This window comes from Bos indicus, chromosome 7 (genome assembly GCF_029378745.1).
Source record: "Bos indicus isolate NIAB-ARS_2022 breed Sahiwal x Tharparkar chromosome 7, NIAB-ARS_B.indTharparkar_mat_pri_1.0, whole genome shotgun sequence".
Taxonomy (NCBI): domain Eukaryota; kingdom Metazoa; phylum Chordata; class Mammalia; order Artiodactyla; family Bovidae; genus Bos; species Bos indicus.
The window spans coordinates 61442892-61461399 of NC_091766.1; the positions used below are offsets into that span (position 1 = coordinate 61442892).

Here is an 18508-nt window from a genome sequence, read left to right on the forward strand (position 1 = left end):
TTCCACTCAGGGTTGCTGGGTGGCACTGTAGTTGCTCTCACCCACCCCGTGGAATCCAGGGCCTTTCTGGGCCTGGCCATAGCCCTGATCCGTGCCCCCGAAGGTCAGGAAGCGTCCTCTGGCATGTAGCCCCCCGGGAAGAACCAGCATGACTCCAGCAGCTTCTCCAACAATATCAGGCTTTTGGTTTGATTTTTCTCTCACGGTTTGCTGTGAACAAAAGTTGCCCTTTGTTAATGTTCATCATAGTGACCAGTAGTGTTCTTCCTAGCCTTCACTATTTTCAGTGCATTTTTATTTCTTTGGTCCTTGCTGTTGCTGCTGCTGCTGCTTCTAAGTCGCTTCAGTCGTGTCCGACTCTGTGCGACCCCATAGCAGCTCACCAGGCTCCCCCGTCCCTGGGATTCTCCAGGCAAGAACACTGGAGTGGGTTGCCATTTCCTTCTCCAAGGCATGAAAGTGAAAAGAAAGTGAAATCACTCAGTCGGGTCCTTGCTATGCTATGCTATGCTAAGTTACTTCAGTCGTGTCCGACTCTGTGTGACCCCATAGATGGCAGCCCACCAGGCCTCCCCGTCCCTGGCATTCTCCAGGCAAGAACACTGGAGTGGGTTGCCATTTCCTTCTCCAATGCATGAAAGTGAAAAGAGAAAGTGAAGTCACTCAGTCATGTCTGACTCTTAGTGACCCCGTGGACTGTAGCCTACCAGGCTCCTCTGTCCATGGGATTGTCCAGGCAAGAGTACTGGAGTGGGGTGCCATTGCCTTCTCTGAGTCGGGTCCTTGCTGGAACCTAAAAACCAAGCAGGGGAGAATTAATGGCTCATTGTTCAAACGATGGAGCTGAGCACCACACCCTCAGCAAGAGGGTCGAGGCGTGTCCAGGATCAGGCAGGGCTGGAACCCAGGGCTCCTGGATCCTAGTTCATTGTTTCTGGGCCCATTGCTCGTGGGGCCATAGCCATTTGTTTTCCCAAGCCCTTGCACCCGCCCCCTTTTTTCCTGAGATGGTGGGAGTGAGAGCTGGATAGGCCAAAGCAGGACTTGGGCACCGCCACTCATTGGGGCTCATCACGACCTCTGACCCAAAAAGAGCTTCCTGGGAGCATGGTTGCTGAGTGGGTGGCTGGATTGTGGTCACTGCACCCACCAACCTGCATCCATTTGGCCTTTCAGCCAGCAGATGGTGCTGAGCATCTGTCCGTGCTGGGAACTGGGGGTACAGCAGGAAGAAGACAGGGAGGGGCCCTGCCCTCATGGAATTCCCAAGGCGGGGGACAGCCATTAAGCAAGGAGACCGAGAGTTAAAGTACTCACCCCAACTGGTGGGTGCTTTGAAGGGAGTAGTATTGATATAAGCAAGAAACAGTGGGATGACTTAACTTAGAAAGGATAGGCCGGGGTGGCCTCCCAGAGGACACAACGCTGGGGCCAGAGAAGCAGCCAGGCCTGGGCAAGCTGGGGAGCCCTCCAGGCAGGGAGACCCAGGCGCAGAAGCCTCTGGGGGAGCGCTTGGGGTGTGAGAGCTGGGAGAAGGTAGGGAAGCAGGGGCAGAGGGGCCAGGCCTCATGGCCCATGGTGAGGGCTGAAGGGGGCCTGGAGGTTTTAACAAGGGATCACACCCAGTTCTCGTTCCATTCTCTCCTTGGCTGCTGGCAGGTGTGGGAAACAGGAGTGGCCCCAGGGAGCCTATTGAGGAGTCTGTTGCAGCCGCTAGTCTAGAGGCTCAGACTCAGTGGTGGAGCCTCCGGGGGGGCCTGAGCCCCTTCCCTCCCCTGGGCTGGGAGCTGTCTGTGGATCCTCTGAGAATGATACTATTAGCTTATTTTCTGCCCAGTCAGTGGCAGTACCCCTTCAACCGCCCCTCAGCCCTCCACTCCACCTCCAGGTTCCTCTGGCAGCTATGGGTCCCCTCCTACCCGAGCCGGGCAGGATGTGACCAGGGTGTGGCCTAGATGGCATGCCAAGAACCTGGGAGCCCCAGGCCGGGCTCTCACCCACCCGTGCAGTCTTAGGCTGAGGCCAGCCCCTGGGTCATGGGTCTGGGCCCGTCCTCTTTCTGGGGGCCCTGGGCAGGGTCCTATCTACATGGAGCCAGGCTGGCTCCTCACCTTTGCCTTTCACAGGTGACCAAGAGGAACCTCCCGCTGACACAGGCTGCCCTGAAGGTTCTTGCCCAGAAAGCCAGTGAGGCCCAATCTCCTGCTGCCAAGACCCCGTCTTCAAGTGGGGTGAGCTGGGGAGTCGGGGGCCAGGCCTCACCCCGGAGGGGATAGTGTTCAGAGACACAGGAGGTAGAAGGCAGGGTGCAGGCAAGGGCCCAAGTCCCAGCGCCAGCATTTAGCTACCCTGTGACCTCAGCATGCGCATTCACCTTCCCAGGCTTCTACTGTGCATGCCCCCGCACCCAAACTTTCTTTTTGAGGGGTCTTAGTTCCCTAACCAGGGAACTTAGTTCCCTAACAGGCGCTCAGCAGTGAAATCCTGGAGTCCTAATCACTGCCAGGGAGTCTCCCACTGCCCATCCTAGAGAGTAGTGGGAGAATTAAATGGGGCCTGTGTGTGAAGCCTCTAGTGGTGCCTGGCCCTTCCCTGAGGTATTCAGTAAGCACCAGATCTTATTTCCCCTAATTTTCCCTTTCCATTCTCTCTCCTTTCCTCAAATCAGACTGACAGTGCTGTGGGAACACTCTCCACGGCAAGTCCCCAGAGCACCCCTACCCAGGTCAGAATGGCCAACAAGCTCAGAAAGCCTGAGGTTCCTACAGCTCAGCAGGCCACAGCCACTCCCTCGGGACACCCCACAGCCAAGGCCCCTGCAACCTCAGATGACAGCAACAGCAGCTCTTCAGGGAGCGAGGACGATGCCAAGGGGTCCCAGGCGGCCCCGTCAGCCCACAGGCCAGGTGAGGCTCCTGGGAGAGAAATGCTGGAGTACCTGGTGGAGCCCTGGGCTCAGGTCTCTGCTCTGTATCTGCCCATGTTTTACGACTTTGACCTAGGCATCTCATGCAGGACCTCAGTTACCCAGCTATACAACCCCATGACCAAATTGGTCCACACAACATGAACAACGTTTTTACTTGACTGTTTGGCCACGCCCAACCTTTTGGGATCAGGCTTCCCTGACTGATCCCCAGATTCCCAAGACCATACCTCTCTTGGGGATTAGAAGGTTTGTGCATGCAGGTGTCTCACTGGAAATGCTGTGAATAGCAATAGACCATGGAAGGGAGCAATGAGGGGCAGATGATGCCTTAGATCAGAGGGTGAGGCACGTAAAGAGGGACCAGGCCACCTCGGGGCCCTCCTGCTCCCGGAGCGCTCTGACCTGTCCAGCGGGCAGAGGGAACCCGGGGTTCCCAACAGTTATCTGTGCTTCTCCCGTAGGCCCAGCCCCCTCCAGGAGGGAGACCTTGGTGGAAGAGACCACAACAGAGTCCAGTGACGACGAGGTGGTGGCACCTTCCCAGGTAACTGCAAGGGAAGGGGCTGGCAGTCTCTGGAGCCTTGAGGTGGGAGCCCCAGGCCAGGCTCTAACCTACCATGCAGTTGTAGGCTGAGGCCATGCCCTGGGTCATGGGTCTGGGACCAGGCCCGTCCTCTTTCCAGGGGCCCTGGGCAGGGTCCTGACTGCATGGCTCCTCTCCTGAGGTCCCACTTCAGCATAAAGCTGTGAGAAGCAGACTCTTAGAGTCTATAGAAAGGGTTTACCTTGATTTTAGGTGATCTCCAGATAAAAACATTCTCTAACAGGTAACAGATGGGATTTCTTTTAAGGTTATCATCTGTATGTGGCAAGTGCTAGGGCTTTTCCCTTTGCATTAGCAATAAGTTTCCTTTTTAAATGAGCCCATTTAAAATATGTATTAATTATAGTAGTGCAGGCGGTATGTACACAGGGCTGTGTGCCCGCCGCCCAGCTGGCCTGAGGGTCCCGGGGCTGAGCTCCTCTAGTGGGCCATGCACTGCTGGGCTTCTTCACACTGGGCTTCTTCAGTCTCTCCTCTCAGGTTTTGTGACTCCTGGGCTGACTCCAGCTGGTTCCAAGACTTCAAAGGCCGCTCCCAAACCAGACGCCAGCCCCTCTGTTTCCTCTACTCCGGCCACCAGAGATGCCCCAGAGGGCAAGCAGGAAGTGGAGCCCCAACAAGCAGCAGGCACCATGTCCCCTAAAACAGGTGAGTCGAGGGCCTCAGGAAGGACACAGCAGGATGTGGAAGAACAAGGCAAGGAGCCCCTTTGCCTCCCTCAGGAGCAGTCCCACCAACATGGTCCTGTCTGCCAGCAGGGCCTCCCCAGGTGAGGTCTGGTACCGCTACATCAGGCCTGGAGGTGCACGTCAAAAGTGCAGGGGCCTGTGCCCTAGAGTCTGGCTCCTGTAGCCTAGGGCCGCCCGGAGGTCGGGTTATCCAGCCCCGAGGGATGCTGGTGCACCGTGTAGGCTGATCCCTACCTTAGAGGATGTGCACCTGGACTCACAGGGTAGGCCTCGGCTCTCTCTAGCTGTTCCTGTTGACTTTTCTTCCTAACAAGTGGGCTCCTGGTACAGGGTGTAGGTACTTGGGATAGCTCAGACAGAAGATGGGGTCACGTTTGAAGAAGTCTTCTGCACATGGTGAAGACCGCAGGCAAAGGACTGACATGCTCTGAAGCCTCAGACAAGCCCATGGCAACTCTGGACCTTGGTGCCCTAACCATACAGGGCAGGGGTTGGTGGATCCATTGGTGGCACATACAGAAAATGGCACATGTGGAGAAAGTCACGTGGTGTTTGGAGGGCAGACTCGAGTGCTCAGGTCACCTGGCCTAGGTATCAGCCACTGCTGACTGTGCCAGCACTCTGGGACAGGTGTCTCAGAGGGTCTGCCTGGGCCAGCTCTCAAGGTTCCCTGGCCTTGGCATTCTAGGGTGTGTGGTAGACAGGAGGCAGAGAAGTGGGTTGCTGAGGCACCCTGTGCTCTCCTTGGCTCCCTTCTCTAGCTGACTCCTGTTCTTGCCACGAAGCACCAAAGGACTGAAGTGGGCCTCCCTCTGCCCTGGGACCCCCCTCTGCCCACCTCCCCAGCCCCCCTGGGGCTATGGAGCCAGGGCCAAGCTACCAGCACCTCCCAGAGCCCAGGGTGTCGCCACTCTTGTTCTGTGAGACCCCAAAGGGACCTGCGAAGTTGGGGCAGTGCCGGGACATATGCTCAGCCCCCAGTCCTGGGGCCTCTAGCTGCAGCTTGCCCAGTGCTGGGTCAGCAAGAGGAGTCATTGCTCATTTTCTTCCCCAGTGTTCTTCTCTTTGTGAGAGGCGGGTGTGACAAGGAGACATTTTAGAGGGGGCTGTGGAAGGTTTTTTTCACACGTGTAGTCAGCACACAATTATCAAAGGAGAGCAGAGGCGTGGAAAATTCTAAACAAAGGCTGCAGCAGAAGTCGCTCTGGCAGCAGTAAACCTGCTTAGTCAGCCACCATGTGCGTATTCTCTGCACCCCCCACCCCCAGGCCAAGCCACCTGGACCCCTGACCGCAGAGGGCTACAGACCCCCAGGGTACAAGTGGGCATAAGTTGGATGGCTACATGACCTTGGCTTTTTTTTATGCATCTGTGGTTTAGAACAGTGAGGGGATTCAGTGTTCATCCAATGCCTCATTTTATAAACAGGGAACTGAATTTGGTTTTCAGACCCAGGGCCCAGGCATCCTGTCTCCCTGCCCTGGGCTCCTGACTGAAAGGTGCCGTCTATCCTGTCCCATAGATTCTTTGATTTGTTGGCGGATTACAAGCCCTTTTGGAGAAGGAAATGGCAACCCACTCCAGTATTCTTGCCTGGAGAACTCCATGGACAGAGGAGCCTGGTGGGCTACAATCCGTGGGGTCTCAGAGTTGGACACAGCTGAGCAACTAATACTACAAGCCCTTTGATTAACATGCTGGAGTTAATTTCCAGCCTGAACTTGAGTTTTCAGTGTGAGGAGACATGAAAAGAGCTGTAAGTTAGAAGCAGGTGGAGAGTTGTGGGCAGGAGACCCAGCGGGTTCCCTGGTCCCATCTGTACCACATCAGAGAATGTCAGGTCATGCTGGACCCCCTTGGCTTTTATGCCACCAGAGGTCTAGTCCCCGATTCTCTCAGGTCCATGACCCCGGGTCCTCTCTCCACAGGCAGAAAAGAGGCTGGTGCCACACCTCAGAAGCCCGGGAAGGGGCTCGGGAGTCCCCCGGCCTCCATGCTGGCGCTGCAGAGCAACATCACCCAGCGCCTCCTGAGCGAGCCCTGGCCCCTGAGCGAGGCGCAGGTGCAGGCCTCGGTGGCGAAGGTGCTCACGGAGCTGCTGGAGCAGGAGAGGAAGAAGGCCATGGACACCGCCAAGGAAGGCAGCCGGAAGGGCCGCCTGGGCCATAAGCGGAAGCTGTCCGAAGACCAGACAGCCCCCAAGGCCCCCAAGAACAAGAAAAAGAAGCAGCTGGCAGCTGCAGATGGTGGGGAGCATGTCGTCTCCTCAGAAAAGGCCCCCAGGACTGTCAAAGGGAAATCCAAGAAGGACAGAGCAAGTGGTGACGTCAAGGAGAAGAAGGAGAAGGAGTCTCCCGGCTCTCAAGGGGCCAAGGAGAAGCCAGTAGGGGAGCTGGGGACTCCAAAGGGTGACGGGGGAGACCACGGCAACCTTAAGATGAAGAAAGAGAAGAAGAAATCTGACAAGAGTAAGTGCCTGCTGCAGCCCAAAGCACACTTCCCTGGTCCTGCTGAGGGCTGTCAGTCACCACTCAGGTGGGTGGCCCTCAGCCAGCACAGAGAGGGCTGAGAATGTCTTGTCCGTCTTGGGAGCAGGATGGGCAAAGCCAGAACCAGGTCCTGGAGCAGTGGGGCCACCACCACCAGGATGGCGCTCGCAGCTGCAGGGCGTGTTCTGCTTGCAGAGCCCTGTGCTCCCTCACGGCAGCCACAGCCACGCACACTGGCAGCCCAGGCTCCTGGGGTCCAGGCTCCTGGGTAGCAGCTGCCCCTTGCTGCATTCTGTGCTGGAGTCCTCGTGCAGCCAGGCCACGTTTAACCCCCACCACAGTCCTGTCTGATGGGTGATCACTCATTCCCATTTTACAGATTGAAAGTCTTTTTAAAATCAGTGTAGAAATTTTACAAAGTGAGTTAAAATGGTAACAGTCCAGGGCTTCCATGGGGGCAGAAATCATAAGACTTGTGCTTCGATGGCTCCCCAGGGTGTGGGGCATAGAGAGGAGAGAGCTCTAGGGCCCCTGGAGACCTGCCCTGTCTGCCCACTTTGACCCCAACCCTTAAGATTAACATCTGTGGTTTAGCAATTTTACTTTCTTCCCTTAGAAAAAAAAGACAAGGAGAAAAAGGAAAAGAAGAAGAAAGCAAAAAAGGCCTCAACCAAAGACCCTGGCTCACCATCACAGAAGAAAAAGAAGAGAAAGGTAGAGTGAGTCCCAAGGAGTCTTGGGCTAGAAAAGGGGACCCAGACCCAGTCCCCAGGTGAATGTGATCCGCCCCAGCCTCTGGATGTCAGGGTAGGGGGTGGGATAAGCCAGACCCAGTCCCTGTGCCCCTACCGTTCTCAGGGTCCCGAACAGGAGCGTGTGTATTGTGAAACACTAGAGAATAGCTAGGAGGTGGGGCCCACCCTGAGGGGCCCAAGGTCTGTGCATGTGGGAGCCATGGAGCGGCCCTGTCTTGCCTGTGAGGTAGGAGGCTATTATGACAAGTGAAGAAAAGAGAAGCCCCCCTGGGGCCCGGAGACTAGCTAGGCTGTGCAGGTTTCTGGGTGAGAGAAAAAGTTCCCTTGGATGTGTGTGCCCCAGCTGGCGGGGTATCCCCACGGCAGAAACACTCACCATCTGCGTCATGCGTGTCAAGGGCCGACCACCTGACCAGGGGCCCTCAGCTGCTCATACCCAGATGTGGTTCTCAACATGGCTAGCAAGGCCACAGTCATGGTTAGAAAATCCGAGCATCTGCTGCTGCAGAGTCTTGGGCTCCATCCTCCAAGGCTCAGGGGCACCCTCCGCACCCTCAGGATCTGTGTGTCCCCAGTATCTGTTCTGGGGGAGCCACAGAGCCTCGGGAGGGGACTGTCGTAGCCCCTCCTGGTGGGGGTGGCGTGGGTGGGGAGACACTTCAGGTCCAAGAGCCTCTCCTGCTTCTCTCTTCACAGAAGAAGACAGCAGAGCAAACCGTCTGAGGGACGCCAGGCGGCAGGTACACTCCTGGCCTGGGAACCCCTGCTGGAGAGGGCGGGAGGTCAGCTCCAGCACCCACCATGGTCCTCAGGAGTGAGACTGGGCCTCGGGGGTGGGCCTCAGGGAAGGGGTTTTGGAGAAAGAGGGTTCAGTTCCTCAAGGGCAGTGGGTGATGCCGGGAATCAGAGCTGCAGAGTCAAGGATCCAGGAGAGTCTGGACAGTGACCACCACTGAGTTGCTCGGGCGGAGGGAGCGGGGGTTGCTGGGGTGTGGTGGGGGAGGGGCACACTGGCAAGCTTAATCCTTGTACATGAGGGTAAGGCTTGAGGTTGGGGACAGCTCAGTCTCCTTCGCCACTGTCATTCCTTTCTTTCTAATTTTGTAATTCGAGGGCCTTTCCTCATGGGAAGTAACATGTTTTACTCAAAGCAAGCCATTCTGATCCTCTGTGCTTCCCAGGTGGTGGTGAAAGGGTGGAATGCTCCGCCTAGCTGAGGGAGCCCCAGCCTGCTGTAAACAGGGTGATACAGGCCTGGGCAGGTGGTCAGGCTTCAGAGAAGCTAAGCTCTGAAGCCCTCGTCCCAGTTCCTGGGACACAGTCAGCACCACCAGGTATCCACTGTGGTTAGTTAATGCTCCTCTCCTGCATAGGGAGAGCTTTTGATTTGATTTTGTTCTCCTTGGTAGAGAAAAAGTTGGGGAAGTCTTATATCTTCTTCTCCCAGGGATTTCTTAGCCAAGTGGTGGCCAGCCCCATGCTTCTTCCCTCTGCCCACCAAGGGTGGGAATTGAATTTTTAACTTCCCCTTCCTCCCCAGAAGACGATGGCCAGCTGCGATGTCCATGCTGGCCAAACCAGCGAGCCCTGCAAAGAGGCTGGTCTGAGGAGGAAGAAGCCTGCCTGGCTCCATGACCTCTGCTCACTGAATTCTCTCCAATGCAGGATGCCTCGGATGGATGGACGTGTACAGTATATATATATTTTTTTAAGTGACCTGCCCCTCCCTTCTCAGCTCCAACATGCCCAGAGGCCTCAAGGCTTTCTGCCTCTGCTCTGTAGACCCAGTGAGGCTCAGTCTGTGGCTCCTTCATGCCCCGGTCTCCGGCTGATGCTGAGGCTTTGTCCTCCTTTTGTCAGTTTTTTCCTTTTTTGTTTGTATGGGTTTTTTTTGTAAGAACTCAGAAAATAAAAGACTTGAAGGAAAGGTGCAAGTTCCTAGTGCCTCTGGGCAAACGCTCTGCAATTGATTGATTCTTGGAAGGGAGAGTCTGACTGACACTGGGAGATGAACAGACCTCATCTGCTCAGGATTTATTCTTGACGGTGTATCAAGACTCTGGGATACTGTGGTGAGTGACACCCTGTCTGCCAAAGGAGGAGACTCAGCAAAGGGCCCTGATGGGGTGGGGAAGGCTTCCTGGAGGAGGTGGCATCTAAGCTAAGGGGGAGCTTGGGCATGGTCAGGCTAGGTTACAAAGGTTCTGCTATGATGAAGGCAAGAAGTGGAGGCACTCGAAAGATGTGTCAGGGTGACATCCACAGGAGTTTGTGATGGCGGTGATGGGGGAGCCCACTTCCCTGGGCCCAGAGCAGTGTGAAGGTCCAAGGCTTTTAGCCTTCTGCTGGAGACAGCGAGAGTCCATGCAGAAACAGCACTGAGCTTGGGGGGTCTGGGAGAGTCAGGGTGACAGCCAACTGTACCCTTAACTGGGGGCCCCTGGGCAAGGACCCCCTCCCAGGTCGCCTCTCTTCCCCTAAGTGTGTTGGCTAGAAGAGAGGCTGCAGAGCATTGTCCTGTTGGGTTCCTTTGACCCCTAGCAAGTCTTCAGACTTAGAAATGGAGAGATTTCAATAAACTTTTTCATTTAGGGCTCCTCTTGGAAAGTCCAGAAATGTGACCACAGGGGCCTGTGCTCCTCCTGGCAACAAGCGGCTGGGGCCACACAGCGGCCACCCCTTAAGTAGGACATTGGCCCCCAGTTCCACAGCCCCCACTCCCTGGTGGTCCCAATACAAGGGCCTGCGTTGTTGCCATCTGTCATTACACTTGTACTGTTCTTAGTATAGAAATGAAAACGGGGACAGGAGAAGCTGGACCCAGAAGAACTGGTGCTTAAAGAATTATGGGCAAGAGCCTGTTTCTTCTTCTTGGAAGTAAAGTATTCCTGTGTGTGAAACATGGAGAAGTGGTCTGTGTCCAAACACTGCAGCCCCTCAGCCCGGCATCTGTGAGTGGGCTCCCCAGGCTGTGACCTCCCTCCTCGACTACAGGATTCCAGGTCTTCAGTTCACCCCCTTGGGGTAGACAGACCATACCCAAAGAACAGCTGAGAGCCGGGCGTGTTCTACTCACTACCTTTTATTCTCACAGGAGCCGTGGCTGGAGGGCTGATGACAAGCTTGGCTGTGCAGAGGGAACTAGGGGGTGGCAGAAAGTGAGGGGAGGGGCTGCAGTTTGGGGGAGCTCGTTCTTCTTGGGTGTATGATGCCGGGGAGAGGGAAAGGGTGGCTCATGCCCCCAGTTAAAGGGCTGGAAAACTGAGGCCTGGAGGGGAGGGGACAGCAGAGGTGTCCGTCCTGGGACTTGGGACAGTGCCGTCCCTTCTCCCTGCACCTGCCCACCACTTCCATGATCTTGGAGTTCCGTGTCAGCCTGCTGTGGTGTCAGCACTGGGGGTCAGCCTCTCATGGTCCATGTCCCTGGGCCTTGCGTTCCTGCTAGTGGATGGGAGTTTGGGCAGCAAGCGTACCACTAATCTATGCCGTTCTGATATGATAGTTGTGTCCAAGGCTGATGGAGAGGCAGAGTCTCATAGAATGAGGTGCAGGGTGGGAGACAGCAAGGGAAGGGGTGTGTAAGGGAAGGAGAGGGGCTGGGGCAGGGAGGGAAGCTGTGGCCTTGCAGGGCTGTCTGGGTACTGGCGTCTGCGTCTGCTGAGCTCACGGGGCGACTGCAGGGAGGGAAGCAGCAGGTTAGGGCTGGAGTCACTTGTCCCTGCCCCCTCCCAGCATCCTGTGGCCTCGGAGCAGTCAAGGGCCCTTCACCCTCTACTGCCTCCTGCTTGGATACAAAAATTGACTGCCATGGCCCCAGAACCCCCAGCCCTGGTCCTCATCTGTGAGAAGGAAGTTGGAGAATGGCCTGGGGTCATCATCCACGAGTGAGTTGGCCCCTCTGGGGATAAGCTACTGGGGACTAGATGCCCTGCAAGGGTGCTTACCTTACTGAAATCCTGCTTACACCCCCAGCCCAGATGACGGATACTCCATCTCCATTGGGTCTGCAAAGGAGCAGAGAGTCCACTCGTTAGTTGCAGTCCAGCCTACTGTGCCCACTGGCAAGGAGCCTGGGTGGGCTAGTTCTTCCCAACCTTGCCACAAGCCTGGTGCTTGGTAAAACAGATGTGAATGGAAGGACGCTTGTTGGATGGCTGCAAGCAGCAGTGAGATGTGGCTGGGGAACTGAATGAGCGAGGCCAAGGAGCGGGTGATGAAATCAGATGGGTGGATCTGGAGGACCCTGGATGCTCTCGTGGATGGGTAGAGTGGAAGGGTTGGAGGACAAATGAGTTAAGTAGATGAGTGTGGACATAAGGAGAGAAATAATAGTACACAAATAAATAAGGAATGCACAGTGGGTGGATGCATGGCTGAGTGGCTGCTGCCCAGAGAGGGCACCTTGCGTGTCCTAGCCCATGGTGTGCCGGGGGACAACCTGCCCCTCAGCCGTCCTGCTCCTTCCTGCTCCTGGCACAGCGGCCACCGCTTACCACTGCAGTTACGGTGCCCACGGCTCCTGGTGTGGGGGACCTCGGTGCCGTTGGGGAAGACGCACCAGCAGTAGCCGATGCTCCCATAGCACTGGAGCGGCATATAGTTGCCGTTCTCGTCGCAGTTGGGCTTGAACACGCCCGGGTGGATGGCAGGGATGCGGCTGACCTCTTCCTGGCACTGGGTCAGTACTGAAGCGACAGGCACGGTGAACACAGTGAGTGAGCGGGCTCTGGGCTAGGGTCTCAGCAGAACCAGAGGTCCACATACCACTGTTGTGTGCCTAATGCCTTCTGTCCAAGTGGCTGCACTTGCTCTACCAATTGCACAGATGGAGAAACTGAGGCCTGGACCAACCAGGTCCAGGATCAGAGAGGAAATGCATGGCTGTGTTGCTAATTCATCCCAGAACATGATGATTTCTTCTGACACTCGGTACCTATTAGAGTTTAGAATTGCACCTATGATTCTGATTTCTAGAGAAAAGCAGTAGACTCCTTGCCGAGTCTGAGCTCCCATTACTGGCGGTATCCAAGTAGAAATGGGGGTTACCATGTGATGAGGCTGTTATAGAGGGGATTTGAACATTAGCTGGAAGTTGGTTAAGATAACATGCAAGGTGCCCTCTCTGAATCCATGATGGAGAATCCTGGAGTTCAGGAAGGGTGGGCCCCTGATCTTCCACTTCTGAAACTGAAGCCAAGAGGGAAGAGACTTGCCCAAAGTCACATAGCCAATTAGCACCAGGATGAGAACAGAGCACCCATAAAGGCTTTCAAGCTGAAAACCCTGGTACACATTGCCCATGAGATGGAAGAACCTCAAGGCCCTCTTAGCTAGCAGCAGTGGCTGTGTGACAGGAGAGGTCCCTTGGAAGGGTGGGAATCATGAGCCCAACCCTTGTGAGCCTGCAGGATGCAGTGCTGGGTGAGGAAGATCATTGCTATGACTCCTGGGATGTTTTGGGTGGTTTTTGCTCCAGGCCTCCTTGTGCAGTTCCGTCCTCCACAAGGGAGGTCACCTCCTGAAGGGACAGGATGGGGGCTGGGGGCAGACGAGCCCAGAACAGGCAGGAGAAACAGGAGTGAGAGCTGAGAGGCTGGGAGAGCCCTGTGCTTGGATCAGGGAGGTCCCAGAAACCCCACCTCCCCAAGATTCACATTCCCTTTACCTTTTGGTGGACCCTCAAAGGGCTTCTCCTCCAGCGAGTTCTTGCTCATTTCAAACAAGAGCCACTGATGCAGCCAGCTCTCAAAGAGCTAATGGAGATAAAGGCCAAGAGTCAGGCTTAGTAGCCCACTCCCACCCTATTGACTGTGCCCCTGGGACATGGAGGGCCAGTGGGGACCTGGTTGCCCCTCAGACACCCCCCAGTGTTTGGTCAAGGTGGTTCCTTGAGTCCAAGCATTCTCCCATGGTGGGAGCTTCTTAAGTGCTGGGAAGCCGCCTCCAGTTTCCTGAGAACGGCTTCCCTGCTCACGCCGCTCGTCCCAGGGCTGCTTTAGACAGGGAGGCAGGGTACCAGTGCAGGGAAAGCTGCTGACCTTCCAGTCCAAGCCATCCATGGAGTCCTTAAGGTGTTTCAGGTTTTCTGGCAGGCTCCCCTTCAGCTGCGGGTACACCTTCAGGGGGTCTGCCTTCTGCAGGGTAGCAAGGCAGGAAGGAAGGTTAAAAAGCTTCCAGGCAGGCAAGGTTTAATGTACAGCTCATGTTGCCCTGATCTTTGGTTCTGAGGTGTGGAGCCCAGACCTCAGCACACTGGAGCTAATGGGGAAGGGGATGTGTTAAAGTAATCCAGGGGCCCAGCTACAACACCCCAGGGCTGGGAGTCGGGAGACCCAGTTCCAGGCCCAGTTCTACCAACAGTCGTCAGTCTTCTGATCCTTGCAGACTCTTACTCATCTTCCAGGTCTCACCTCCTTCAGAGGAAACCCTCGACTTCATCCCAGCACTCCTGCCCCAGCTAAGTCAGATCCTTGGCCACTTTTTCTCTCAAAGGCCCCTGCACATCCCTCATCACCTGGTCACCCATCTGTCTCCATGCTAGCCTGAGATCTCCATGGACTAGGACTGATCTGATTGCTCCCCACTGTGGCTCCAGAGCCTTGCACAGTGCCTGGTGCTGCTACTCAGTAAAAATTTGGGAAGGAATAAAGCATCTTGAGCAAGTCACTTCCAGACTCTGGGCCTTAGTTTCTCCACCTCAAACACAAAAAAGTGGGGAGCAGTGGGGCTGAACTTCATAGAACATTAAGGGCCACATTTGTGTTGCTTCACTAATCTGCGGAGCCCACGTTGAACGTCCGCTGTGAGCCGGGCCCAGTGCAGGTTTTGAAACACAGCCCCAGCCAGGGGCCTATGGGGATGGGGTGGGAGGTGAGGGCTGCCTAGCCAGGTTCCACTCACCAGGAGCAGGTGCATCACGTGGTCCTGTGTCATGTTGCCGTACTTGGTGGCGTTCTTCATGGGCTGTGGAAGGAAGGAAAGAGGGAGGAGTTCCCAGGACTGGCCCCTGGGGGTGGGGCCCAGAGCAGAGCCAGCAGCTGGGGTCTGGGTGAGAGTCTGGATTCCCAGATGTTCAACAAGTCCATCGCTACAACGTCCCACTGTGAGAGCTTGAGCAGGTTGTTACCTTCCTGCCTCAATATCCTGTTCTTTTACTCTGCAAACGCTTTCCTGCCCAAGGCTTTGTGGACAGGAGATAGTTTTGTGAACAGAAACATCATCTATATATCAAGGGCTCTGAAAATAGGAGGGACTGTGAGACGCTCTGGGAAATGAGAAGCACTTTATAATTGTGGAGGGCTGGGCCTTCCTCCCAGAGAGGGCCCCAAGAGGCTCTTTCCTCCTCTTTCACCCCTGGAATTCCTGTTCCTCCCCCCAACAGCCAGGTCCCCCTCTCCAGCTGTGCTGTTCCTGAGCCAGGTGTCCTCCCCTGTCCCTTGGCACTTGCCCTCTCCAGGCGGAGTAAGCTTCCCTCTCCTGCCCTGGGGTTGGCCTTACCTCTGGGCCTGCCATGGGCAGCGCCCGCATCAGCATGGGAGTGGCCATCCGCATCTGGCTCATAGGCTTGGCAGCTGTAGGGGCAGAAGGCACAGCATGAGTATGGCCCCAGTGCCCAGGGAAGAGGGTACTCAGACACGGGGACCGAGAGCTCAGACCCAGATGAGGGGCTGGAATTCCAGACCAGAGGGCGAGGACAGGGGGCCCAGCTGGGGCGGGAATGAGGGTTCTCTGAGGTGAGGGGCAGGGGGCTTGTCAGGACAGAGGCAGGGCACGCACGCTTGGGAAGCTTCATGCGCAGGTTCTCCAGCTGCAGGTTCTGGGAGGTGACCGTCAGCTTGTCCAGCCGGCCCTGCTGCTGGTACAGGAAGTAGGCAGTGGTGGCCTGGCCAGCCAGGAGCAGAGCCACCAAGACGGAAAAGCCCGTGTACAGGGCTCCACGACTGCACTTGCTGTGGAGGGGAGGAGGGGGACATAGGTCAGAGGAGAGTCCACAGAAGTGACTGCCCTGGGGACTGGCTGGGAATGGGGGAATGTGCCCCCACAGTTCCAGCCCTTGCCCTCAGCTGCCCCTAACAAACACACGCTTTAAGCACAAATAAGTGCCTATGAACTTACAGCTTGACGATATCCTCCTGACCCCCTACCTCCAGCCACTGCTGCCCCTATAGCCCTCCCAGGTAGAAACCCTGGAGCTGCCCCTGTGTGGGGAAGAGCCAAGAACGAGGGCCTTGTCTTCTCGAGGGAACCAGCAAGGACAGCTGAGGAAACCCCAGGAAGACCCTGCTGCCTAGTAATTCATGACATCACAAACATGGCTCATTCTTATTGCCTCTCTGCTCGCCAGTCCTCTGTGATTTCTGGACCAAGGCCCAGTCCAGGGGATTATTACTCTGAAAGGAGAATGTAAAATTCCTGTGTGGAGAAAAGGAGAAAACCAGAAAGGAGGGGAAAACAAATCCTACTTTTTGGCCTTCCCAAGGAAGAGGGGCGGCCTGGTCTCTGAAGTGGTGAAAAGTCCACCCAAGCTTGGTTCTTCCTGAGTTCAAGTTCTATGACCTCACCTCTTCAGTGACCCCACACCCAAGTTGAGTCCCAGCTGTGCCTCCCACTGTCTCTTCTCTGAACCTCAGTTTCTCATAAGGTCTAAGAATCTAGAGAGTCATAATAAAGACGAGACCCTGTAACCTGGATTGTAATCCTGGTTCTGTCATTCCCTTAGCTCAGGGAACAGGGGCAAGTCACTCAACCTCTCTTAGTAACGTGAGGTAAGAATATCTTACTCAAAGGGTTGTTATATAAAATGAGATCAGGATAAAGCTCTTGACTCCGTACCTAGCACCTAGTTAGTAGTCTGTAACACTGAGCACCAATCTCAAGGGAGTTAATAATTAACTTTAGCATCTGGTTTCCTTCTTCTTCATGCATCTTGATGGCCTGTCTCCTGGTTCTGGATGAGTGCCAACTCTTGTCACTTCCTCCTTTCTACTGCCTCTTTCTTGAATAAGTAATTGGCCAAAGTCAGGAGCCAACCAGAACTGGGAGGAATCATGGTACAAATGTTGCCAGGCAGAAATGTTCACAAAAGGGTCCAAAACAGGCCAGGACAGTTTTTAGAAGCAGTGATTGAACTGAGGGAAAACCAGACAAGGATTTGACAAGGGGGCACCCTTTCTGCTCACTGAGCCCACGCTGGCTCTGCAACTCACTGGGTGGCCTGTGCTCAGAGGGGACCCATTTCCCCTCCCTGCAAACTGTGCCTCTAGAAGGGGGTCAGATGGTAGACAAACTCAAATTTTAATATCAGACTAGTCCTGGGTTCAAATTCTGGCTCCAGGATTCATTAGCTGCAATAACTTTGGTGACTCACTTGTTAATACGAGTCTCCATTTTCTCTTATGTAAAAAGGGAAATAATAAAAGTACCCAACTTAAAGAGTTAGTAAAAGAATTATGATTGAGTTTAGCATTTAGTTATATGCCCACCACAAAACTAATCATACTAATATCTAACAGGGACTGAGGATTGGTAACAAGTGTACAGTGAATAGGAACTATTATTATAACCACTGTTGTTATTATTGCTGCTGCTACTACTGAGACCCAGAGAGAAACTGTGATTTATACAAGTCATACATGACAGTTGCAGAACCTCAACCAGAATCCAGCCCTCACAAGAGCTGGCTCTCCTAGCCATGGGATTCCCCAGGGTTTTCACAGGCCAGACACTAATGGTCTATCTCTAGTTACATGTCCCACAGTATGAAGTTCCTCATGACATCTCTGAGAGTCTCTCCCAAACCCCTTTCTGCCTGGCAACTGCTGACATCACAACAAGTCTCTGTAATATGCAAATTATCGGGGGGGGGGGCAGGGACATTGGGGTAGCTGTATTCTAACCATTCCCCATGTTTTTTTCAGGGAAACAGATGGATAAGGATCTGGGAAAGGGTCCTCTGGATGGCTGTGCTGGCCCCTTACTGCAAGGGAGAGGGGCATGGGCAGGGCATCACCCAGATCAACCCACAGCCCCTTCTAGAAATTTAGCCAGAGCCCCCCACCTCACCCTTTTTTGACCCTCCTCCAACATCTCTCATTCCCTCCTGTGATAGCAAACATCTTCATCTACTCTACAGACACCTGCAACTATAATTCCCTAGATATAAACACATACACCAACTTATGATAACTAGGAGGAAACTCCTCTATGATGAACTGCTTCTGCCATTCTCTTTTAGAAAATCTGCTTCTCCATCCAGGATCCATAATATTTTCAAAATTCTAATCTAGGGCTCATGGCCCAGCTTCAAGGGACTCTGGGAAGCTCCTGATACTGTGGGAAACTGTAGGGAATGAGTACAGAGCTTTCTGATTTTCAGAAGAGAAGTATGTGATGCAAAGAAAGTTAAAACCCCTGCCCTAGAGGAACTCGTTCATTTCACAGGTGGGAGAACTGAAGCCAGACGGCCAGAGACTTGCCCCAGACCACCCAGGTAGTGTGGGAGTCAGAGCCTAAGTTCATGACTCGTCCGACTCCCGGTCTAGTGCTCCTTCTGTAGCGCCTGTGCACGTACGTCTGTGCAGTCCAAGATTTGGCTGCTCTCTCCTACTGCTCACACATACCTCTCCTGGGCTCCGGGGCGCTGGCCCAGCATGGGCAGCTGCTCATGGTTGGAGATGAGGTCACGCTGGTCTTCCATGCTTCTGACCTCTGGTCTTTCCCACTCCTGCTGCTGCTGCCGCTGCCTGCGTATCTGGGATGCTGAGCCCCGTGCTCACCTCTTGAAGTTGGGGCTGAGGAGGAATCTGATTCGTCTACAGGAGGCCACTCCGCCCACCTGGTACAAGTGGAAGTGAAAGCCACAAAGCTGGAAATACCCTCACTTCAGCAAGTTGCCTTTAATGGGACAGGATGAGTAGGGGGAGCCCCCCCTGAGGCAGGTGAAAAGGCCAGCATGTTTCCATTGGCTGCACAGGGCCCGCGTCACTTGTTTCTGGGCAGACCTGTGGATTCATAAGGCTCTTTGGAGGTTTCAAGAAACGGGT

General features: G+C 54.9%; 2 protein-coding genes across 10 annotated transcripts in view; one reads left to right on the forward strand and one right to left on the reverse strand.

The window, feature by feature from the left end:
* The window catches only part of TCOF1 (treacle ribosome biogenesis factor 1), a 38411-nt gene extending 29018 nt beyond the window's left edge, over positions 1 to 9393 (forward strand). For 3 of the 8 annotated variants that reach the window (XM_019965239.2, XM_019965241.2, XM_019965242.2), the window contains 8 exons: positions 2127 to 2231; positions 2669 to 2906; positions 3391 to 3473; positions 4001 to 4181; positions 6151 to 6690; positions 7328 to 7425; positions 8163 to 8206; positions 9007 to 9393. In XM_019965239.2, coding sequence (XP_019820798.2) covers positions 2127 to 2231; positions 2669 to 2906; positions 3391 to 3473; positions 4001 to 4181; positions 6151 to 6690; positions 7328 to 7425; positions 8163 to 8189 — 1272 coding nt within the window. In that variant the 3' untranslated portion in view covers positions 8190 to 8206; positions 9007 to 9393. Of the gene's footprint in view, positions 1 to 2126; positions 2232 to 2668; positions 2907 to 3390; positions 3474 to 4000; positions 4182 to 6150; positions 6691 to 7327; positions 7426 to 8162; positions 8249 to 9006 lie in introns of those variants that run through there. The other 5 variants (XR_002181148.2, XR_011567750.1, XM_019965240.2 and 2 more) reach the window with 5 other exon arrangements.
* Positions 9394 to 10530: 1137 nt separating this feature from the next.
* CD74 (CD74 molecule) lies at positions 10531 to 18332 on the reverse strand. 2 transcript variants are annotated; one of them, XM_019965243.2, is made up of 9 exons: positions 18086 to 18332; positions 15243 to 15415; positions 14964 to 15037; positions 14367 to 14429; positions 13505 to 13600; positions 13132 to 13219; positions 11960 to 12151; positions 11411 to 11470; positions 10531 to 11140 (listed from the first exon to the last, which is right to left on the reverse strand). In XM_019965243.2, the coding sequence occupies exons 1-8, from the start codon at positions 18160 to 18162 to the stop codon at positions 11427 to 11429; spliced, it is 807 nt and encodes a 268-aa protein (XP_019820802.1). In that variant the 5' UTR covers positions 18163 to 18332; the 3' UTR covers positions 10531 to 11140; positions 11411 to 11426. The 2 variants fall into 2 exon arrangements, with proteins under 2 accessions (XP_019820802.1, XP_019820803.1); XM_019965244.2 differs by lacking the exon at positions 11960 to 12151.
* Between the last annotated feature and the right edge of the window lie 176 nt (positions 18333 to 18508).

What these genes read in the sequence shown, in the direction of transcription:
- CD74 (XM_019965243.2), bottom strand. Translation starts at nt 18,162, where the DNA reads ATGGAAGACCAGCGTGACCTCATCTCCAACCATGAGCAGCTGCCCATG. An exon ending in GCGCATGAAGCTTCCCAAGC is followed by an intron (nt 15,038 to 15,242) that starts GTGCGTGCCCTG and finishes CTGCCCCTACAG; the next exon opens with CTGCCAAGCCTATGAGCCAG. An exon ending in ACGTGATGCACCTGCTCCTG is followed by an intron (nt 13,601 to 14,366) that starts GTGAGTGGAACC and finishes GCTACCCTGCAG; the next exon opens with AAGGCAGACCCCCTGAAGGT.